The 21,679-nt window shown below is 42.4% G+C and overlaps 1 protein-coding gene across 3 annotated transcripts in view; it reads right to left on the reverse strand.

Moving 5' to 3' along the window:
* The window catches only part of gabbr1b (gamma-aminobutyric acid (GABA) B receptor, 1b), a 191,592-nt gene that overhangs the window by 85,378 nt on the left and 84,535 nt on the right, over window positions 1-21,679 (reverse strand). For all 3 annotated transcript variants that reach the window (XM_072675872.1, XM_072675871.1, XM_072675870.1), the window contains one exon: window positions 1,144-1,304. In XM_072675872.1, coding sequence (XP_072531973.1) covers window positions 1,144-1,304 — 161 coding nt within the window. The remainder of the gene's footprint in view (window positions 1-1,143; window positions 1,305-21,679) is intronic.

Consider the following 21,679-nt stretch of genomic DNA (forward strand, 5'->3'; position numbering starts at 1 on the left):
GTTCCTCTGTTGTTTTTTATTCTTTTAGAAGGCTTTATTTGGAAGAGTGTATATGATAGAGACACTGCAAATTTAATCACAGCAGCATATGGAACAGTGCACAGTGCATCAATTATTCATATGAGCCAACAAGTAAACCCACAGCTCATATAGCGTGCATGTGACTGGTTCAATGTGTCACCTCACACATACATGAATCTTTGTTCTGCCCATGCTAATGAAGCAAAGTCCAGCTGATTGGCTTTATTGACTAAATTAGCGTGTATGTGCTTGGGTGAGTGTATCAGCCACATGGCTGCAGCTGGAAATCTACAGATAATAGCATCTATGCACGGTATAAGTAATTCAAATCAATTAACAAGTAAAGAAGTGTCATGCGCCTGGTTTGAAGTGTCATTGCGCACATAAGTGTAGCTTTGTTTAAAATGCATGCTAATGGAGAAGAGCCAAATATAGCCGAGTGATTTTCTTTTCATTTGATTGGTTAAATGCACCAACATGGCTTTGAAATTTGATCAAATACCTAAGAATCTCCCGAGAGCATATGGCTCTAAACAGCTTGACTTGAAGTCTACAGATGATGCCATTTACACGGTGCGCTATCAAACAAGTAGTCTCAATTAGTGCGCATGTGCCTGGCTCAATGCATACACATACATTGGCGCTGTCATGCAAAATCTAGTATCTCCAAAATGGCAACTTTAGAGGAGAAGGAAAAAGCCTTTGTAACTTCCAATGGAAGTCAATAGAAAAAACATTTGTTTTCAAGTTGTTTCCATTGGTCCATTCATTGTGAAACTCAAAAGGTTAAAACCGAACAACATGGTGATACAAGGTTTATGCACCACATATTCACAGTGTCTCTATGGCTTTAAAAAACTGCAAACAGAACCTCAGAGCCAGATCACTTCTAAACACTTTGTGCTCTGTATGAGTAATTCACATCAATTAATGAACAAGTGTGATACAGTGTGTGTGTGTGTGTGTGTGTGTATATATATATATATATATATATATATATATATATATATATATATATATATATATATGTCTGGCTTAAGGCATCACTGCACACATAGATGTATTTTTCTTTCATGCTAGTGAGTTAATGTGTGGCTAATGAAGCACAAATTCTTCACTTACCCGGCTATCGTAGTAGATGAGCTCCAGCTCGTAGTCCGGGAGGATGTCCGTCCGCTTGTTGACCAAGTCCAGTGCCATTTGGGCGGAAGGAAGACACGCTTGTCCGCCGGGCCACCCGCCGCTCATGGGGAACAAGGCGCCAATGTAGAGCTTCTTCTTGCCTAGAGTCGGTGAGGAGCAGGACAATAGCAAAGTCAGTAGAGTGGCCACCAAGTGCCGAGAGCCAAACTGGTGCAGGCAGTGTCCGGCCATGGCTGGAAGGAAGCTTCAGTGGATCAAACGACCAGCCACCGACAAGTGTCCGCTTATTTGTGGACGATATTACACCGATATCACTTTCAGTCCAGAAGCGTTTCAAACGTCTCAAACAGAGAGTTTCTCCAAGGAGGAAGTGGCACCACTGACCAGCCTACTCTCTTAACTCTGCTCTGTAGTTTCAGACTGGATGCACATTTGCAGCCTCTAGTGAGAGAGTGTGTTTATCCATACGAGACTGAGTTCAGCACAATGCACAGCGGTCCGAGCCTTGGGTCTCACAAAAAGGAGGATATCTCGCGCCACCTAACTGACATTGATTTACGCATGGAGGAGCCAGAGTTGAGGAGGAATCTACCAGAGGATAATGAGGTCAATTAATGCGGGCTCAGGCCAGAGAGTCAGTTAATTGAATTACGGAAGCTAATGCCAGTGTCTAAATAGAAGGTAACAGTGTTTTGCTTTCACTGAAGACCTTAAAATGGACAGTCTTCTGCAAAAGTGCTCAGAAATGTACACGGCAGTCGCCTTGGAGCGTCACGTGAAGCTTAGTTTTTAGAAGAGGAGCTGAGTAAAGTACTAAAAGTGCACTGCAGAGAAGGCACTCTGGGATACTACTAACAACAGCAAAGACGTCAAACAAGCCCCGGTCTTTGGTCTCTGCACGGTGTAACACTTACGCCTGGGCTTCACGTTGAAAACGCATAGCTACATACTCACGGCGCTCCTGAACCATCTCTGCCAAAGGGGTCCTTTCAATCACATTACCGTCACATGTTTGTGTATGACCACCGCAGTGCGATACCGTCCACTCCAGCTAACCCTGCTTCTGGAGACTCATTGTAAAATCAAAAAAGAGAACAGGAGAGCTGAAGTGACACTGTGTCGGGAGCCAGGCTGGAGACAGACGATGCTGCTGGACGTGTCTAATCCACACAGCCTCAAAACAAAAGAAACAGCGTGAAAAACAGCAGAGGAGAGAGAGCGGCTCGCAGCAGCCGATTCGTGAGCTGCAGAGAAGAGACTGAGAGAGAAACAGAGTGTGCCAGGTTTAGAGGAAGAGAGAGAGAGAGAGAGAGAGAGAGAGAGAGAGAGAGAGAGGGGAGGGGAGAGGGAGAGGGGGGAGGGAAGGAGTGCGGGAGGGAGGAGGGAGAGAGTGAGAGAGGGAGAAATAGAGTGTGCCAGGTTTAAAGAGGGAGAGAGAGAGGAGAGGAGAGGGAGGGAGTGAAGGAGTGATAGAAGGATGAGGGAAAGAGGAAGGAAGGGAGAAAGAGAATGAGACGGAGAAGGGAGGCAGAAAGGGAAGAAGAGACGGAGGAGGGAAAGAGGGAGACAGGAGTGAGAGAAAGGAGAGAGAGGAGGGAGAGCAAGAGAAGGGGAGAGGAGAGAAAGAGACAATATAGAGGGAGAGGAGAGAAAGATGAGAGAAGAAGAGGAGAGAAAGAGACGAGAGAGAAGGAGAGGAGAGAAAGAGATGAGAGAGAAGAAGAGGAGAGAAAGAGACGAGAGAGAAGGAGAGGAGAGAAAGAGACGAGAGAGAAGAAGAGGAGAGAAAGAGACGAGAGAGAAGGAGAGGAGAGAAAGAGACGAGAGAGAAGGAGAGGAGAGAAAGACGAGAGAAAGAGAGGAGAGAAAAGGAGAGGAGAGAAAGGAGAGAAAAACAAAAAAAGAGAAAGAAATGAGAGAAAGGGAGAGGAAAGGAAGAGACGAGAGAGAAGAAAGAAAGGGAGAGGAAATAAAGAGACAAGAGACAAGGAGAAGAGAGAAAGATGAGAGATAAACAAAAGAAGAGAGAAAGAAATAAGAGAGAAGTAGAGAAAAGAAAGAGATGAGAGAGAAGAAAAGAAAGAGATGAGAAAGAAGGAGAAGAGAGAAAGAGATGAGAGAGAAGGAGAGCAGAGAAAGAGACGAGAGAGAAGAAAAGAGAGAAAGAGATGATGGAGAAGGAGAGGAGAGAAAGACGAGAGACAATGAGTGTAGAGAAAGAGACGAGAGAGAAGAAAAGAGAGAAAGAGATGAGAGAGAAGGAGAGGAGAGAAAGACGAGAGAGAAGGAGAGGAGGAAAAGACGAGAGAGAAGGAGAGGAGAGAAAGACGAGAGAGAAGGAGAGGAGGGAAAGACGAGAGAGAAGGAGAGGAGAGAAAGAGATGATAGAGAAGGAGAGGAGAGAAAGACGAGAGAAGGAGAGGAGGAAAAGACGAGAGAGAAGGAGAGGAGAGAAAGATGATAGAAAAGGAGAGGAGAGAAAGACGAGAGAAGGAGAGGAGGAAAAGACGAGAGAGAAGGAGAGGAGAGAAAGATGATAGAAAAGGAGAGGAGAGAAAGACGAGAGAGAAGGAGAGGAGGAAAAGACGAGAGAGAAGGAGAGGAGAGAAAGAGACGAGAGAGAAGGAGAGGAGAGAAAGATGAAGGAGAAGGAGAAAGAGATGTGAGAAAAGGAGAGGCGAGAGGGAGGACAGAGGAGAGAGGTGAGAGATAAAAAGAGGATAAAGAGAAGAGAGAAGAAGGGAGAATGACAGAGGAGAGAGAGAGAGGGAAAGAAGAAAAAGAGAGCGAGGATAGAAAAGAGAGGATGGAGAGGAAAAAGAGAGGAAGGAGAGAAGGGGAGAAGGACAGGAAAGAGGAGTGATGGGGGAGAGGAGAGAGAAGTGAGAGAAAGAGAGAGGAGAGAGAGGAGAGAGAGAGAGGAAGGGAGAAAGACAGATGATAGAGAGAAGGAAGAAGGAAAAGAGAGAGGAGAGAGAGGCGAGATAGAGAGAGGAGCGAGAGCTGCGGGGAGATGAAGGGGAGGGATTGTGCTCTATCCCTCTCTGTTTCACAAACCACTTTGAATCTGCAATCCTTTAACACAGCCGCTCTCATTTATCTCCCCTCCCCACTCCCCTCTCCTCTCTGCCAGAGACGCGCAGCCCCCCTTTACTCCTCCCAAAGCACAGAACCGTCCTCGCTTTCAGCGCGCGCCACTTACACCACTTTATACAGAATTCATGCTAATAATGAACATTTCATTATGAAAGTGGGCTTTGAACAGTGTGGATGACCCCCCCTCTCTCTCTCGCTTATTCCGCAGTAACCTCTCTCTATCATTTCAGTTCAGTCACATTCAGTTCAGAGCCTTTTAGTACAAAAATAACGTCACAGCTCTGCAGATTTACATTTGAGAATTCTAAAGAAAAGAAAAGGACTTTCTGCCTTCATGCTCTCTCTAGTCCTCTATCTCGCCCTTGCTCACTCTCACACTCCCTCACATGAACACACAGGAGAAAGGTGGTTTAGAAGTTTCAGGTTAAACAGAAGTGTGGTGTGTTAGTGAGTGTTGCACTGGTATGAGAAGATCCGACACAGCAGTGCTGCTGGAGTTTTTAAACACTGTGTCCACTCACTGTCCACTTTATTAGACACCCCCCTCTAGTTGGTCCACCTTGTAGATGCAAAGTCAGAGACAAAAACTCATCGGTTGCTGCACAGTGTTTGATTACCATCATCTAGCCTTTTATCAGTGGCCCACAGGATGCTGTAGGGTGGATATTTGTGGTTGGTGGACCGTTCTCAGTCCAGAAGTGATGCTGAAGTGTTTTAAAACTCCTGTGGCTGTCCTGTGGGGTCCTGACCACTGAAAACAGGGGGAACTGAGGCTAGCAAGGTATGCAGAGAACTACAGAGTGCTCCTATATGGTAAATGGAGCTGAGAGAACGGACAGTGAGTATAGAAACAAGGAGGTGGTATTAACGTTATGGCTGATTGCTCTCCTATCCCTCTCCCTCCCTCTCTCTCTCTTTTATCTCCTCTCTCTTTCTGACTGGCCTCTACTTTCTTCCTTTTTTTTAACCCCTCCTTTTCTCTACATTTGCCTCTCTACCTCCTCTCTCTCCCTCCTCACTGACCTTACTGCTACCTCTCTTTCCCCTTTCTCTGCCTCTCTCTCTTGAGTCCCTCCATTTCCCTTTCGCCTCCTCATTTTTCCTCTCTTCACTCTTTCACCTTTTTCTCTATTTCTCCTCTCTCTCTCTCTCTCTCTCCCATTCTTTCCGCTCTCTCTCCTTCTACCTATTCAATTCCCTTCAATTCAATTCAGTTCCATTGAACTGCCGTCACTTTTGTCAAATCTTGATTTACCCACTCTCGCTCTCTCACTCTCTTCCTTACATGAACTTATAGGAATTTCTTTTGCTGCCTTAATCTCTTGTTCTTTTTCTATCTAATTTACATATACATACACACACACCTCTGCTTTTTCCTTTCCTAACCATCTCCCTCCCTCCCTCTCTCTCTCTCTCTCTCTCTCTCTCTCGCTCTCTCTCTCTCTCTCCGTCTTCGTCTGCTGATCAGTGTCTGTCTTTAATCTAGCGGGATCATTAAGCAGGTCAGGGTGGCACGCTGGCGGAGGCTAAAGCTAAACTCTGTTATGAATCACATTCTGTTTTTCTCTCTCTCTCCCACACACTCCCACACACACACACACGCACACACACTCCATCGCCACAATCTCTTTCCTTCTCCTCTCACAGAGCACATGTTAATCCTTGTGCATTGTGAACACACACAGCACACAGAAGATACGGCTGCTAATCCTGCTAAGAGATGTATGCTGCATGGATGAGTGTGTGTGTGTGTGTGTGTCTTAAGTGCATCGTCAATAATATATCTGCAAAGCACAGGGCTGACACCGATCCTTCCCTCTGCTGTAGTACAGAGAACAGTGAGAAAGGGAGAGAGAGAGTAAGGGGGGGAGGTAAGAAACGGAGGGAAAGAGAGAGAGAGATGGAGGTAGAAAGAGAAAGAGATATAAAGAGAGCGATAGTGTGAGAGAAAGATTAGAGAGAAAGTGACAGAGAGAAAGTGAGCTGTGAAGTGAGAGAGAGAAACAGTGCGAGAGAGGTGGAGAGAGAGAAATAGAGACTGTGACTGAGAGAGCGATGGTGTAAGAGTATGAGAAGAAGAAAGAGTGAGAGAGATGGAGGACGAGAGAGAGAGAGACATGAGAGAGAGACAGTGACAGAGGGAGATAGCCAGTGGGCAAGAGAGATTGGAGGAAGAGAGTTAGAGAGAGAGTGAGGGAGAGAGGGAGGGAGACGAAGAGAGTGGATAGGACGACAGAGCTAGAAGGGGTCAGAGGTAGCGCGAGTGAACAAGACAGACTGTAAGACTCTTCTTTCCTTAATCCTGTGTGTCTTATTACATCTACCTCTTTATCTGTTTTTCAATCTATCAGTGTTACTGCCCCCCCCCCTCTCCCCTTCACTCTCTCAGAATCATCTGAGCTCCAGCCACTGGACTTCACTGTAGCCCACTGGACTCATTAGACCCATTTTCACAGTGGGACTGGGGGCAGTGTGATTGATTGTGAAGGAAGCAGTACATTTCTGTGATTATTTGAGTATGCCTTTAACGTTGTTATATGTAAATGAGCTCTGCTCTGATTAGCTGCTGTGTGAAATGTGCCTTATTCGAAAAGCAATCCAGGCTGAAAGCATCCTGAACAGCTACCCTGTATGTAAATGTGCTGTTTTTTGTGTGACTTCACTAAATAAAGCTAAGTGATGCCTACAAAGCAGGGAAGGGAGGCCTTCAGCGGGAAGTGCTCAGTGCTTTCAGCTCACCATATACAATGCGTGAAAATGTTATTAAGAGATGGCAGTCAAAGAAAACTGTGAAAGACACGGTCACATTTAGAATCTGCAGAGGTTTAGCTAGATAGTCAGACAGATAGATACAAACCTTATTGATCCCAAAGTTACACAATACAGCACAGTATTACAATAATACGGCACAGTAATATGATAAATAAATCGATCATTGAAACGAATGGTTGACTATTGGGATTATTCACTCATTACCAAATTACCAAATAACCAATCAGCTCTTAAACGGAGGTTGAGGTTTTTTTATGCATTTGCTAACTAACAATGAGGACAACAAAGACGAATAACTGTTTTAACTTACCTGCTAATACAAAAGATAAGAAGTAATAATAATAATAATAATAATAATAGGTAAATCTCTTGATCAGTTTTCCCATAATTATTTGGATCAGCAAAAAAGAAAAAATGTGTGTTGTGAAAATGTTGTGCTGCGAAATTGTGTTACTGTTTCGTTCGTATTACTTTTATTTTGATGCAGCCGGACCGCTGTTCCGCTCTTGCCAGAAACAAGCAAGCTGTCGAGTTTTGGCACTTTTTGTCGAAGAGGGAGAGTTTAACCATAAATGAATGCCATGTGGAACATTATGAGACCTCCCATTCATATAGAACATCTGTAGGTTGACTTTCTTGAAGAGCTCTCCTTTTTACACTCAGCCCATGTCTACATGACCCTCCCATGCCTCACACTAATAGAACACTAATATAGTCTCCACTCACACACCAGAGTGATGTCACTGGCTCCATACCGGTTTTATCCACGCGCTCTGTTCATGTGACAGACAGCCGTGTGTGTTTTCACTGCAGCTCTGCGTCCAGAGTGAGGGAATTATTACAGTAAAAAGTAACAGCAGCAGTAAAACTGTGTTCCACACTGTTATGGTTAAATGTCGGCGATTCTGTGGTTAACATACGTCGTAAACTGTTCCTAGCTATTGCAAGAAACATGTGCAATGACATCACTAACTAATCGACTATCTTGCCGACTGTTAAGCCTAGATGGTGGGGATGCTATGCTTTGGGATTGTATCGCAGCCAGTGGCACAGGAAACATGGGTGAATGGATTGCACCAAATATCATCAAATTCTATGGGAGGATATGGTGCAGGCTTTCTCTCAGGACATCGATCAAAAACAGATCTCAAAATCCACCATGAACTACTGCAAGAAAGGAAAGCTGAAACTTTTGGAATAGCCCTGACAGTCCTCTGACTTCACTGACACTCTGTGGGTAGAGCTTATACAAGCTGTGCAGCAAGACATCCCAACAATATCACAGACCTAGAATCATGAAGAGTGGGTGAAAATTCCTGGGTGAAAGAACAGACAGACTAGCTGTCTACAAAAAGTGTGTGTGAGATGTGTTATCTGCCAAAGTTGCTGTTAGTAAGTACTGACTGTTGTAGGGTGTCTAAACTTATGCATGTGACAGACAAAGTAGTTTATTTCATCAGGCATAAAGTAACTACATTAAAAGGTTGTGTTTACTTCTTCTCACTTCAGAAATCAACAAAATGTCATTTGGCCTTAATTTATGCCTACAGCTGTATAAGTCCATGAGAACAGATCCCTACTTGACATGTACACTCATAAAAAGGAGGGAACAAACAGTTATTTGAGTGATGCCAAAGAAAAAGAACCATTTTTGGTTCTACAAAGTCCATTTCTGTAAAAGAGATGTCCATGTGAAGACCTTTTTAAGAAGCCTTAAAGAAGCCTAAAAAGTTGATGTAAAGATTCTTTCCCAGGGATGTCCTGAGCAAGTTTTTTTGACCCAATCCGCCAATCCGATCCAAGTATCCTAATGCTGACTGTTGGTACCGATCACTAAGCCCCACAACTTAGGTAAGATGTGCTGTTAATTTAACACTACTAAAAACTAGTAAAATCACTGTATTTTAGTGAACAGTTTCTATAGTCAGACATTTGAAACTCATGTATTTAGTTTGATCAATCTAAATGATTTAAAACTCCTCCAAAAAGATTAATTGAGCAAGTAACAGTGAAAAAACAGTGAAAAAAGTTTACATATTAAGTGCAAAACTGTAGGTTTAAACAAGAAAGGCCCGTCTCCCTCCACCCATCCTCACCCTCTTCTATAGGGGAACCATAGAGAGCATCCTAAGCAGCTGCATCACTGCCTGGTTTGGGACCTGCACAGCCTCTGACCGCAAGTCCCTCCAACGCATTGTGAGGACAGCTGAGAGGATCATCGGAGTCTTTCTCCCCTCCGTCATGGACATTTACACCACTCGCTGCATCCGCAAAGCAACCAGGATTGTGGATGACTCCACCCACCCTTCACACAGACTGTTCTCCCTCCTGCCATCAGGAAGAAGGTACCGCAGCATCCGGTCCAACACGACCAGACTCTGCAACAGCTTCTTCCCCCAAGCCATCAGACTCCTCAACACAACTCAACTTCTGAACTGATATCTTTCTGGTACATGTACACTCTCCCTCTCTCTCTCTCTCTCTCTCCAACCATTTACCCCAGGAAAAAAGGGGAAGCATTTTTGCACAAAGCATTGCACTAATAACTTTACTTTACTACCTCACTGGACTCTATTTATTACACATTGCACAATTTGCACACTACCGGCAATTATTTATTATTCTCTGGTCTGTACTGTGTTGTGTTGTCTGTCTGCACTTGTTTGTTTGTGTTGCACTTGTGTCTTGTATGCACTGTCTATGTTGCACCATGGTCCTGGAGGAACGTTGTTTCGTTTCACTGTGTACTCTGTATGTAGTTGAAATGACAATAAAACCCACTTGACTTGACTTGACTTGACTTGAAGAAGCATAACAGTCAGCAGTTCAGTGGGATACTTATACCCTTATCAAAGTTATGTCATTCACTACACCAAGAAATGTGCCATTAATTATTGCCTCTGGTCTAAATGAGCTGTGACTTGCTTTTCTAGGGGCAAAAACGGTAGAAAATAGACATGGAAGAGCTGTTTAAACCACCCTGTTCTGACATATTAACTAACAATGTTGACAAGGCTCTGAGCTAAACTAAGCTGAAGTAAGGCTTACTTAAACAGTCCGATCTACTTGGTCACCTTAGAAGCCAACACAAGGCTGAAGTTGGCTTCTAATTCTAACACTTCATTCCACCTTAAATAGTGCAGCGGTTATTGTATAGGGTATTTTTTGAGTTCCTCACCGTGACAGCTGAAATCTTGCCTGTTGATAGTGCCTACAGGATGTCAGAGGGTGCTCTGCTACAACAAAACCAATGTTTGGAAGTGGCTCTGGCTTAATCTGGGTATGGAATTCGCTGTTCACAACTCACAGAGTGCACTACAGAGTAGGGAGCCACTTGGGAGGGACTAAGCTTGGGAAGTTCGCCTATACATATCCGATCTAGTTCTGCAATAATTGTCGAAAACCTAGCAATGCTGAGGCCTAGTTATATGCACCTATTGCAAAACAGTAAGAACAGCATGTGCTAACTCTGAAACCAAGGTGACCGCACAATAATGATAACAGTACTTTGTCCAGGACAACGAGGCTCATGAGAGAGAACATACTGCACTGAGCGAGCTCTCTGGAGAACTCCCTGGATCCTTGCTCCATAAATTCTGCCCACATTTTGGTGCAAAGCTGATTAGCCATTCTGGACTCCACTTTAAACAACAGGGTAATTTCATAAGAGGAGAAGAGCACTTTAGGTGAAGTGCTCTGCTAAAAAAGTCCACCGCCCTGCTTCTCTCAAACTATATACATTATGACCTGCATTACAAGCCTATTTATTGGAAATCCCTGTAGCTCAACGTTGATGGCGTACAGTTAAAGACCGTAGTCCATCTGTTGATGCACTGTTTGTGTTCCCTTATCCCCTTGCCTTCATCAATTGCCCGCTTCTGACCAAAGAGCCACTCTTGGCTGGATAACCTCGACCTAGTGGTGACAATGACGTGTGTATAAACCCCAGCATCACCATTGTGCACGTTACACTCATACTAGCACCACACACACTACCATGAGCCCATTTCCACTGATGGAGGGGCGTGTGCTTTGTAAGTTCAGTTTAGTTCATTTTTAATGAACACCACATTAAATATTTACAGTATTTTACACTCTCAAAAGTAAAGGTGCTACAAAAGATTCTTTAATTGATGAAACAGATCAACCAACAAACACAACAGAGTGGTTCTTTTATGTGCATTGCACTTTTATTTTTTAGAGCAAAGGCCTTTTCTTATGGCTTGGAAGGCCCTGAAGGTCCCCTACTGCTGAGCTCCTGCATGTATTGACTAGAAAAGAAGTTAAATATTACGCAGACAAACATTTAATTTGTTTAATATGAAGATGAACAACCTGAACTTTGATGACAACTTTGATGCTGGTTATCATGCTACAATACCATTAACAGCACTCTTACTACACTAGTGGGTTCAGAATCTTAATTCATCAATGCATTTATCAATGCATTCACCTTGGCCCATTTGCCATTTGTGCTGCTTGCAGAATGGATATTAGCCAGTAGGGCAGCACTCTTCTTTAATCTTACAGATAACTTTCCCATGTGGGGCCCAGAAAGTTTTGTCCATGGGTTCCATGTTGGCCCCACATATAAATGCCCAAAAGGGTCCCACTAGGGTCAGTGATGGGAATAGGAGAGGCCTCAACTGGGTTGTACACTACATTGGGCCCATGTCAGATTACAGTGGGCTGTAACAATGGACTCCATTTGGAAAGCCCAACTGGTTCCCGGTAACATCACATGTGCAAACCCACTCAGAGTCCATGCCCACCTGGAACACACCTTGCCCACTTTCCACCCATGTAAGCCCCACATGTACATGTTGGCTGGGGTGAGCTTACTGTAGCAGTCGATAGCACGCAGTCCCAAATCTGTCACTCTGTCTACTCTCCTCATTAGTCTGTCTGGCCTGTTGATTAATTCAGGCCATCATTTGACTGGTTCATTTTAAAAATGTTGGCTCAATTTTAGGCTAACAGTGTTATCGCTTTTCCTTTGTCTTCTGGCTCCTTTTCTTTCGCCCCCTTTTTTGTTGGGAGTACATGCAGTGCCTCTTCGGCTTTTCCGACCGGGATCACGTCACGCTAGGCTGCGTGTCATGGACATTAGTATGGATATCCACACATGCTTTTTGAGGGGGGATGTCAAGGTTGATGGCAGCAGGGGAAATATGAGGCGAAGACGCCTCTCCAGAGAAATCTAGCAGCTGTCACGCTGGGCCCTGTGAGCCGGCAGCACGTGGAGGTCAGCGGCTCTGCAGAAGCAGGGTACACTGATGCCCCAACTGGCAACCCTCAAAAAAAAAAAAAAGGGTTGTTTGACTTATAAACTGTAAATACACTGATGCTAAGTAATCTGCACATCACGTTCAGGTAAGAAAGTCTGTACGCTGCTTCTATCTATTTGATTAAATGGAAACGTGTGGCGTAATTAAACTAAGCTTATTTTGTGCGCATATCCCTCCTTTCAGACTTAGCTATGATATCAGATGCACTCCAGCATCGGCTTAATGGAAAAAAGTCAATCAGCCTCCCTGGATCTGAGCCTGGAGCTCAATTTAAAGTCTTTAATTCAAGTGCTTGGACCTCAGGGTCTGGTCTGTGGTGTATTCTGTTTTGCGTGCCTCATATATTTTCATCTATTCCCTGATTCAGTGCAGTTCAAAGGGGATTAATAGGTTTAACACTGAAATTAAAACTTTAGGTCAGTAGTGACCCGATAGTGTAAACCTCTCCGCCTTCCCAATTCACAGTTATTTGTAAAAGTAATCAATCTCATTGATTATCTCTATGAATAGGCAGTGATTAGTTGATAGCTGGCATGATATCAACGCCTACTTAAAATTTTCCCACTGCTGGTTCCTAAAGTAAGAAACAAAGCCTATTGGACACAGTCATTTCCATGCATTGTCACACAGTCATATCAGAATATTATGACCACCCCTGGTTTGGAATGAACTTGGCCCATTATATCAGCTCCACTTACCATACAGGTGCACTCTGTACAGGTTGCCACCTTTCACCCTATTCTTCAGTGGTCAGGATAGGTATTATTTGGGTGGTGGGTCATTTTGTCATGTGTTGCAGTGGTACGAGTGGATCAGACTCTACCAACCAGAAATATCCAGCCTACAGCGTCCAGTAAAAACTGATGAAGGCCTTGAGGATGACCAACACAAACTGTGCAGCAGCTGATGAGCTTCTGTCTCTGACTGATCCACTCAGTGTTTGGACATTCAAACACCTCTTAAGGTTTATGTCTTGTGTGATTGTGTGTGGGACCATATGGATCATGTGCCAGGCATGATCCATATGTTTCCTGATATGCCTCCACCCTCTCTAGCAACTATATGTGATGATGCGTGTTGTAGTTTATTTGCACTGTTTCGTTGGTAGACGTAGTTTAATAAAAAATACAAATGTTCGATCGAGACAGCTGGACACTGTAGTGGAGCCAGTGCTAGGTCTATTAAGCAAACAAATGGTGGCTGTAAAATAAACCGTGTGTTTTCTATTAGTGTCATGTCTTAGAGAGCTCAATGGTAAAACTCAACTGTTGACATAGAAGCCCACTAAAAATTAGCCAATACAGCATCTGGCTGAACAATCTGCAAGGGCTTAAGAGTATGTCTGTACAAGGCTGGGTAATGGATTTACATCATATAACCCGTGAAGGCCCCTCTCAGGCCAGATGTTCTGATCTGGAGGAAAACACCATCAAAATCCATGAACTCCTTCATCTGTCCTTCAGTACAAACAAAAACGTGACAGTGGTAGTAAATTTATGGCACCTGGACAGTGATTACACTCCATAAACGCCAGTGTGTTGCTCTCTGACTCAGGAATATGGCTGCTTCTCCTTAGCAGTGGGAGCTTCTCTGTGTGAGGCAGCAGCTCCATTTAAGAGGCATTACCGCATCTCTTTGGGGAGGGTGGGGTAGAATTAAGATGAAGCCTTAATTACAGCAATGGGCCGTGTTCAGGCTTCAGACTGTGTCTAGCTGAAGTGACAGGACTGTATTTCCTTGACGTCTGACCACACACTTCTCTGAGCTCTTAATGTGCTTTAATGTGTGTTTGTCTGGCAAATGAGGAACTTACGGGTTGATGTGGGGTCACGGGTAAGGAAAAGCAAAGGCAACATAAGCCCTGAAAAGTGATTCAAGCTCCATAATGAGCTCCAGCAATGCAGTTTGAAAATGAAATAGGTGCTTGTGATTTTCAGTAGTACTATTCTACATATACTATTTAGACAAAAGTATTGGGACACTTGGAGTAACTGGGACAAGAGCATTAGTGAGGTCAAAGTTGTTGGATGATCACCACCCCACCTCATCCTCAACTTCTCAACTCATCCCAAAAGTATTCATTCCAGAGAACAGAGCTCCACTGCTCCACAGCTCAATGCTGGGGGACTTTGTAAGCCAACAGTCACCCAAATCTGTTCCATAAATACAAAAGAGAAGATTGTAGGCATGTATTTATGAGAAAGATTTGGTGGACTACTGACGTACAGTACTTAAGTACATAAGTAGCTACCCAGAGGAAAGAAAAATCAAAACTGAGATGTCCTTAATATCTCTGTAGTTACTTTAGCATAAGTCTCCTGCTGCTCAAACGTGTCTTCTGAGTCCTCAGTAATCTCACATCTCCTCTTTTTTAGTACAGATCTCACATTGTGCTGTCGTTTACTAACAACAAGAGTCATGATACGAATTCAACCATTTCAACCAAAGAGCCTTTTTAAACGTGATGCTGTATATTACTACACTACATGGACAAAAGTATTGGGACGTGCATTGTTTCTTCTGAAATCAAGGTTATGAAAAAAGAGGGTATCTTGCTTTTTTTGGAGTGAAGCCTGGTTTATACTTGATGCACTGGATAAGTCGTGAGAGTCTGCATGGCTAAAATGATGTCACGCGTCCAGACACGACCCTGTGCCAAGGTCATGCTGACGCAGACACTTGTGTTTTCCTCTGGGTCTTTGTGCAGCTCAATCCTATTTTTCGCACAGGGCCACCTAGTGGATAGTTGTAAATTGTTGCGTTTTGATGCGTGAGCATGAATGCATCTTCGCCATGAGGGACACGTGCCCCTTCCGTCAACATTTACAAAATAATAGATGCTGAAAGTCTTACCTGTTTCTACTGTTTTTACAGGTGTTGAAGGCACAACTAACCAAGCAAACACAACAGACATGGGCAAGACTAAGCCAGAAAGCTAAAACTAACTCAGAAATCAGTAAACGAATGTCAGCAGTGATCAATACCACTAAGATCAATAACACAGAAAGAACACAATGCAACAGGAGTTGGCAATACTTTGCAAAGCAGAAGGTCAGCTGAACAGGTATATATACAAGGGGGAGAATGGGAAACAGGTGTGAATTAACACTTCGGAGAGTCTGAACTGGAGAACTGTTTGTAATTAGATGAGGAGGGTGGTGTGGCGGTGACGTCATAAGATGGGGGATCATGGGCATTGTAGTTGCTGTCAACAGAAATGGAGAAAGAACACAGCAGCGATTCACTTTTGAATAAATTTGTTAGCTTGTTCACTGCTTTACTGAGTAATTCCTGTTTTCTCTAAAGAGAAAGAGATTAAGTTGAGCTCTAAATGACACATATGTGAGATCACATATAAGTCTGCTGAGACATCCAGGATCAACATTAGAGGACCATGGCAGATTCTAAGCTTTTAATATATGGATTGCATGGACTAGGGGTTGAACTGTACTGAAACTTTTACCATGCTTGTATTTTTAAAAAAAATGGCTTAAGGCATGTTAAGAGAACAGCGGTAGAGCGCTACAAGTGTGTCCGAGAGGTTTTAACCTCATCCTCACACCTTTTCAAAAAGCTGTCCCATCCAGTATGTCTAAAATCCCTCACAATAACGACCGCTTCTTCACCCTCCGCAGGCAGCAGGAAGTGAGGGAACTGACAGCTGACTGCTGGCTAACGATCATACAGCAGAGATGGGTGGAAAACATTGCACGGGTTGCCAGGTCACCGCTTGGTCTTTGCGATTGGCTGTGCTGGTTGCCAGGTCACAGCTGGGCAGTGCAATCTGCAGCTGATGCTGCCAGGTTCGCAGCATGGAGCCGCGCTGACCCATGGGCCCCCCAGGACGCCGTAACCTCCTCCTCTCATGCAGTGGCGTAAAAGGAGACAAACGAGTTATCTAGTAGTGTTTTTCACTCAGTGTAGCAAAAAATGATGGTGTAAATAAGAGGACCACACCTCTCGGTTTGTATTTGAGAGAAGAAAAAAAAACAAGGAGGCAGGCATACAAATAAAGCAGTTGTCTGATTTGATGCCCTCCTCCTACCCACTCCTCCACAAAGCTGCTGTGGCAAGATTCCTGCAGAGAACTGCACACTTCTCTTCTCATCACCATAGTAATCCTTTTATTTGCTCGGCGTGGAGTGCATTCTCCAGGCAGATTTGCTCAATTTGACACCAAATTTCATTTGTCGCTGAATTCCCAGCTTCAAAATTGCATCAGTGCCTGTTTTTCCCCTAGCCGTCTCCCCCCGAAAGGCAATTGACAGAACGCACATCTCAGTGCATTCGGGAGAGAGAGACTGAAGGAAGGCAGAGGAACAGAGAGGAAAATCAAAAGCGAGGGTGTGAGAGGTGTTAAAACACGCCTGTGTTTGTCGTGTTGATGAGAGACAATAGCAGAGCGATTGTCTGTGAGTGCTAGTCTGAGGTTGAACTGCGGAGGGGCAGCCGGAGCATCCTCGCTGCTCTGCTGAATTGGAGTGTGAAATATGAGCAGGCGCAGCTTAATAACACACCTGCTGGTTGGAGCGTCTGTTCTTCTAAATCCTCCCGCACAGCTCAGGAGCTCGGCCTCGTCCTGCTGTTTGACTCTTTCTACATCACCTGTACCGTGTCCAGGTGACACAGATTCGACTCAAATCAGCTTAGTTAAATGCAATTCACTTCTGTCTGATTCAACTCCATTCAATTCAGTTCGGTGTGGCTCAGTTTGATGACATTTGATTCAATTTAGTTTTGTCTAATTTGATTCAATTCAATTTACCTCAATTCATTTCAATACCGTGCATTACTTACCCTTCCTGGATTTCAGCCAACGTGTGCTCTCAAAGCAGAAGGAAACCAAAAAAAAAAAACAGATCTGGAGACACAGTACTACCTGCCACATCTTTCTCAAAAGCTTTGCTTCCCCAATTTTTTTAAATAACCAGTTCAGCAAAAAAGGCATATCTCTAACTTTTAACCTCATAGCACCCCAAAAGACCCAACCCCTCTAGCCCCCCAAAAAACCCAACCCCTTTAGCCCCCCAAAAAAGTATGAAAATACATATAAATACATACATGAATATAATGGTTTTCACAACAAGTCAACCTTTTTAGCTACATTTGCCCAAGCTTCCTTTATGATTATGTCAGCGCCAAGGATCCTTGCTGAAAGCTCTGAATTAATAATATCAACAGACTGCTTCTTAATGAAGAAAATAATCAGCTTGTCTTGTTTCCTATGAAAAATAAATTATTCAGACTGTAATGTTAGAGACTGCACCCATATCCAAACTCCACAATTTAACTGTAAGTCTTGAACTCTAAAAGTAACTGTCTCTAACTGTCTCTTAACTCTAAGGGGCCCACTCTCACAGAACTCACATTTTAGTCTGCTGAATAATACTAGATAATGATTAGATGCTAAATAATAAAATATAGTACATACTACTTACGTTATAGTACATACTGAAGAATTCAGGATCTAATATGAAATACTGAGGATCTACTATGACATACTCAGTATAACTTATTTACATACCTGAGTAACTCCTAGTAGTTACTGAATCATTTCTGAATAAATCATAGTAGTTCCTGAATCAGTAATAGGAGTTACTTTACATTATAGTTATATAGTTACATAATTCATAGCAGATAATGAATAATTCATAGCACATACTACATTGTTTATAGTACATACTATAAAATGTAAGATCTAATATGAAATATTTGAAATGAAATTATTTACGTAGCTTAGTAATTCCTAGTAGTTACTGAATCATTTCTAGCAGTTACTGAATAATTCATAACAGGTAATGGTTTCTTCATAGCAGTTACTAATCCATTTATAGTAGTTACTTCAATGTATTATAGTGGTACCTGATTAATTCATAGTAGATACTGAATAAATAATAGTAGTTACTGAATAAATTATGGTTGTTACTGAATAATTTATAGTGGTTACTGAATAATTATTAGTAGTTACTGAATCATTTACAGTAGTTACTGAATCATTAATAGGAGTTACTTACATTATAGTAGTAACTAATTAATAAACAGTAGTTACTGAATAATTGATTGTAGTTATTTAGCTGAACCATTCCTAGTAGTTAATAATAAAAAAAAACAGGATGACTGCTAGCACTTAAAGAATAATTCCTAGCAGTTTCTGAGTAATTCATAGTAGTTACTAAAATTATAGTAGTTACTGAATTATTTATAGCAGTTACTTATAAACTCATTGTAGTAACTGAATAATTCAACTGGGCTACTGAGTAATTCATAGTAGTTACTGAATAATTCATAGCAGTTACTGAATCATTTATAGCAGTTACTGAATCATTTATAATAATTACTGTATCATTGACAGGAGTTACTTACATTACAGTAGTAACTAATTAATAAACAGTAGTTACTGAATCATTTATTGTAGTTATTTAAATGAACCAGTCCTAGTAGTTAATAATAATAATAATAAAAACGTATTAATAACAATCATTTATTGTAGTTTCTGAATAATTAATAGTACTTAAATTATAATAGAAACAGAATAATTTCTAGTAGTTTATAGCAGTTACTGAATAATAAACAGTAAATACTGAATAATTCCTAGTAGTTACTAAACATATTAGTGAATCTACTGAATAATTTATAGTAGATACTGAACATGTAATAGATGTTACTGGATAATACGCAATTTGTACATAGGTGTAATTTGTGTATTTTTCAACCTATCCCCTAATGCAACACCTTGATTCAGTCCTTTCTCTTCCGAACTCCAAACCTTTATGTTATATTGTGTTTTTGCTCTTCTTTCAAGCTTGCTGCTCCAAGACCTCATCTCCATCTCCCTCTCCCTCTCTCCCTCTCTCTCCTCATTGTGGTTGAGTGTAATAATGTTAATGTGATCTGCAGCACACCCATAAAACACACTCTAATCTGGTTGGCTGTCTGTGAGTGCAGTCGAACCCGCGCTGCTATTTCTGGCACTGACATCCCTCATGTTTATGGTGCATCTCTTATGATTCTGTTGTCATTGGAGCGCTTATTTCATTGTTTGAGCGTGCGATTGTCTTCACACCACCACAGCTCCACAGAACAGCGGGCAGGGGAATTAGCAGGGTTGATGCAATGGTTTTTCCAGGTCTTCCACAAAAAAATAAAATAATAATAAAAAAGAGGGTGAGAAGGGGAGAAAGAAGGAGGAGTGACAACATAAATCACATTTGGTTGCATCAGCATCCTCTCTGTGGTGGAACTGCAGTAACTGCCTAGTGTGTAAAGTCTATTAGAGAGGGCCAAAAAAAAAAGAAAGAAAAAACATGCAGCTTGCGAAAGAGTCCATTGCATTTTTGCAAAAGTACTGGAATTGCAAGTGCATATAAATGACTTCATAAATGCATGCTGACGCAACAGAGGAATATAATCCATTCATTTATGAGTATGGGTAAAAGCCAAAAGATCACTGTAGAGTAACTCAGTATTACAACAAAACCCTCGCAGGCGCAAGATAGATAAAGCAAGAGCAACTGAAGGAGTGGGAGAGAGAGAATATAGATTTTAGGAGAAAGGCTCCTTTGGCTGGGTAATATACACAAGACCTGATAGAAAGGAGATCTATCAGCAGCCTTAGTAATAATACCACCAGTTTACATTTACTCATTTAGCACCACCACCAGTTTACATTTACTTATTAAGCAACACCACCAGTTTACATTCACTTATTAAGCACCACCACCAGTTTACATTTACTCATTAAGCACCACCACCAGTTTACATTTACTCATTAAGCACCACCACCAGTTTACATTTACTTATTAAGCACCACCACCAGTTTACATTTACTCATTTAGCACCACCACCAGTTTACATTTACTTATTAAGCACCACCACCAGTTTACATTTACTCATTAAGCACCACCACCAGTTTACATTTACTTATTAAGCACCACCACTAGTTTACATTTACTTATTAAGCACCACCACCCGTTTACATTTACTCATTTAGCACCACCACCAGTTTACATTTACTCATTTAGCACCACCACTAGTTTACATTTACTCATTAAGCACCACCACCAGTTTACATTTACTCATTTAGCACCACCACCAGTTTACATTTACTCATTAAGCACCACCGCCAGTTTACATTTACTCATTAAACACCACCACCCGTTTACATTTACTTATTAAGCATCACCAACAGTTTACATTTACTCATTTAGCAGGAGATGCTCTAATCCAGAGCAAATAGTCAGTGACTGAGTGTCACTCATTTAGCTAACTCATATGTCTAAGAGGCTTTCTGTTTATACATATATTGGCACCACCAGTTTAAAAATAACAAAAAAGGCAATGGGCCTAAAGCTAGAAGTATTCCCAGGCAATCCAAGCTTGTGGAGATTTACATCATATGACATTAATATCACAGACGATATGGCTGTTAAAAGGCTGTAAGGGTCATGGCAAAATATTCACCTTGCACCTCTTGATGTAGTCGATTGTGGGGGGTTTTTTTTTTGGGGGGGGGGGGGGGTTTACAGACGCTGTGATGTTTGCTTCCAATTTGCTGGTAATTCATCGGATCCATTCTTTCCTCTACCAGTGTAATGTTCCCTGTGCCACTGGCTGCAACACAAGCCCAAGCACCAAATCAATCCACCGCTATTTTAACTTCATCACTGCATCAGACTGGATTAGATGTTGGTTTGAAAATGCCTCACACTGAATTTTTTTGTGTTGACAGAGGAGTGGTTTTCTTTCGACGACTCTTTCATGAAGGTCACATTTGTGCAGGTCTTGCTGCACAGTAGAACAGTGCACTACTACGTCTGCCAAACCTTTCTGAGCCTTTTTTTGAGTGCTATGTAGCTGCTTAAACTGAGATACTACATACTACATATTACATACTACACAATTTTAACCCTAATTTTAGCCCCAATTCTCAGTCTGGTTGAGTCTGTGCTGGTTTGCTCTAGTCTGCAGATCAGAGCCGACAGTTGGAGAGAGAATCGAGAGAGACTCACATTTTTGGCCTCCCGATCACATTTCAGACCAGTCAGAGCGAATCAAACATGTTTGATTTTTTAGACCTAACTGAGCATAATCTAGGAGTGTATACTGGGTCAGCAACTCAAAGACTGAATAGGTCCCAATGAAAATTGAGCACAAATAGTACAGTACAGTACTGTACAGTTAATTTAGTGAGTTTAGTTGAGAGTGAGCGCACGAGCACAATGAAAGAGAGGAAACTGATGGAGTGATAGTACTCAGAGTGCCCAGCTCTGTGGATTATGATGCCGCGTGGATCGTTTCTCTCCTGTGCCTCCGACCAGCCACTTAACCTTCTGGAGTGGCGGGATGATGGAGGTGGAACG

Source organism: Salminus brasiliensis, chromosome 3 (genome assembly GCF_030463535.1).
Source record: "Salminus brasiliensis chromosome 3, fSalBra1.hap2, whole genome shotgun sequence".
Classification (NCBI taxonomy): domain Eukaryota; kingdom Metazoa; phylum Chordata; class Actinopteri; order Characiformes; family Bryconidae; genus Salminus; species Salminus brasiliensis.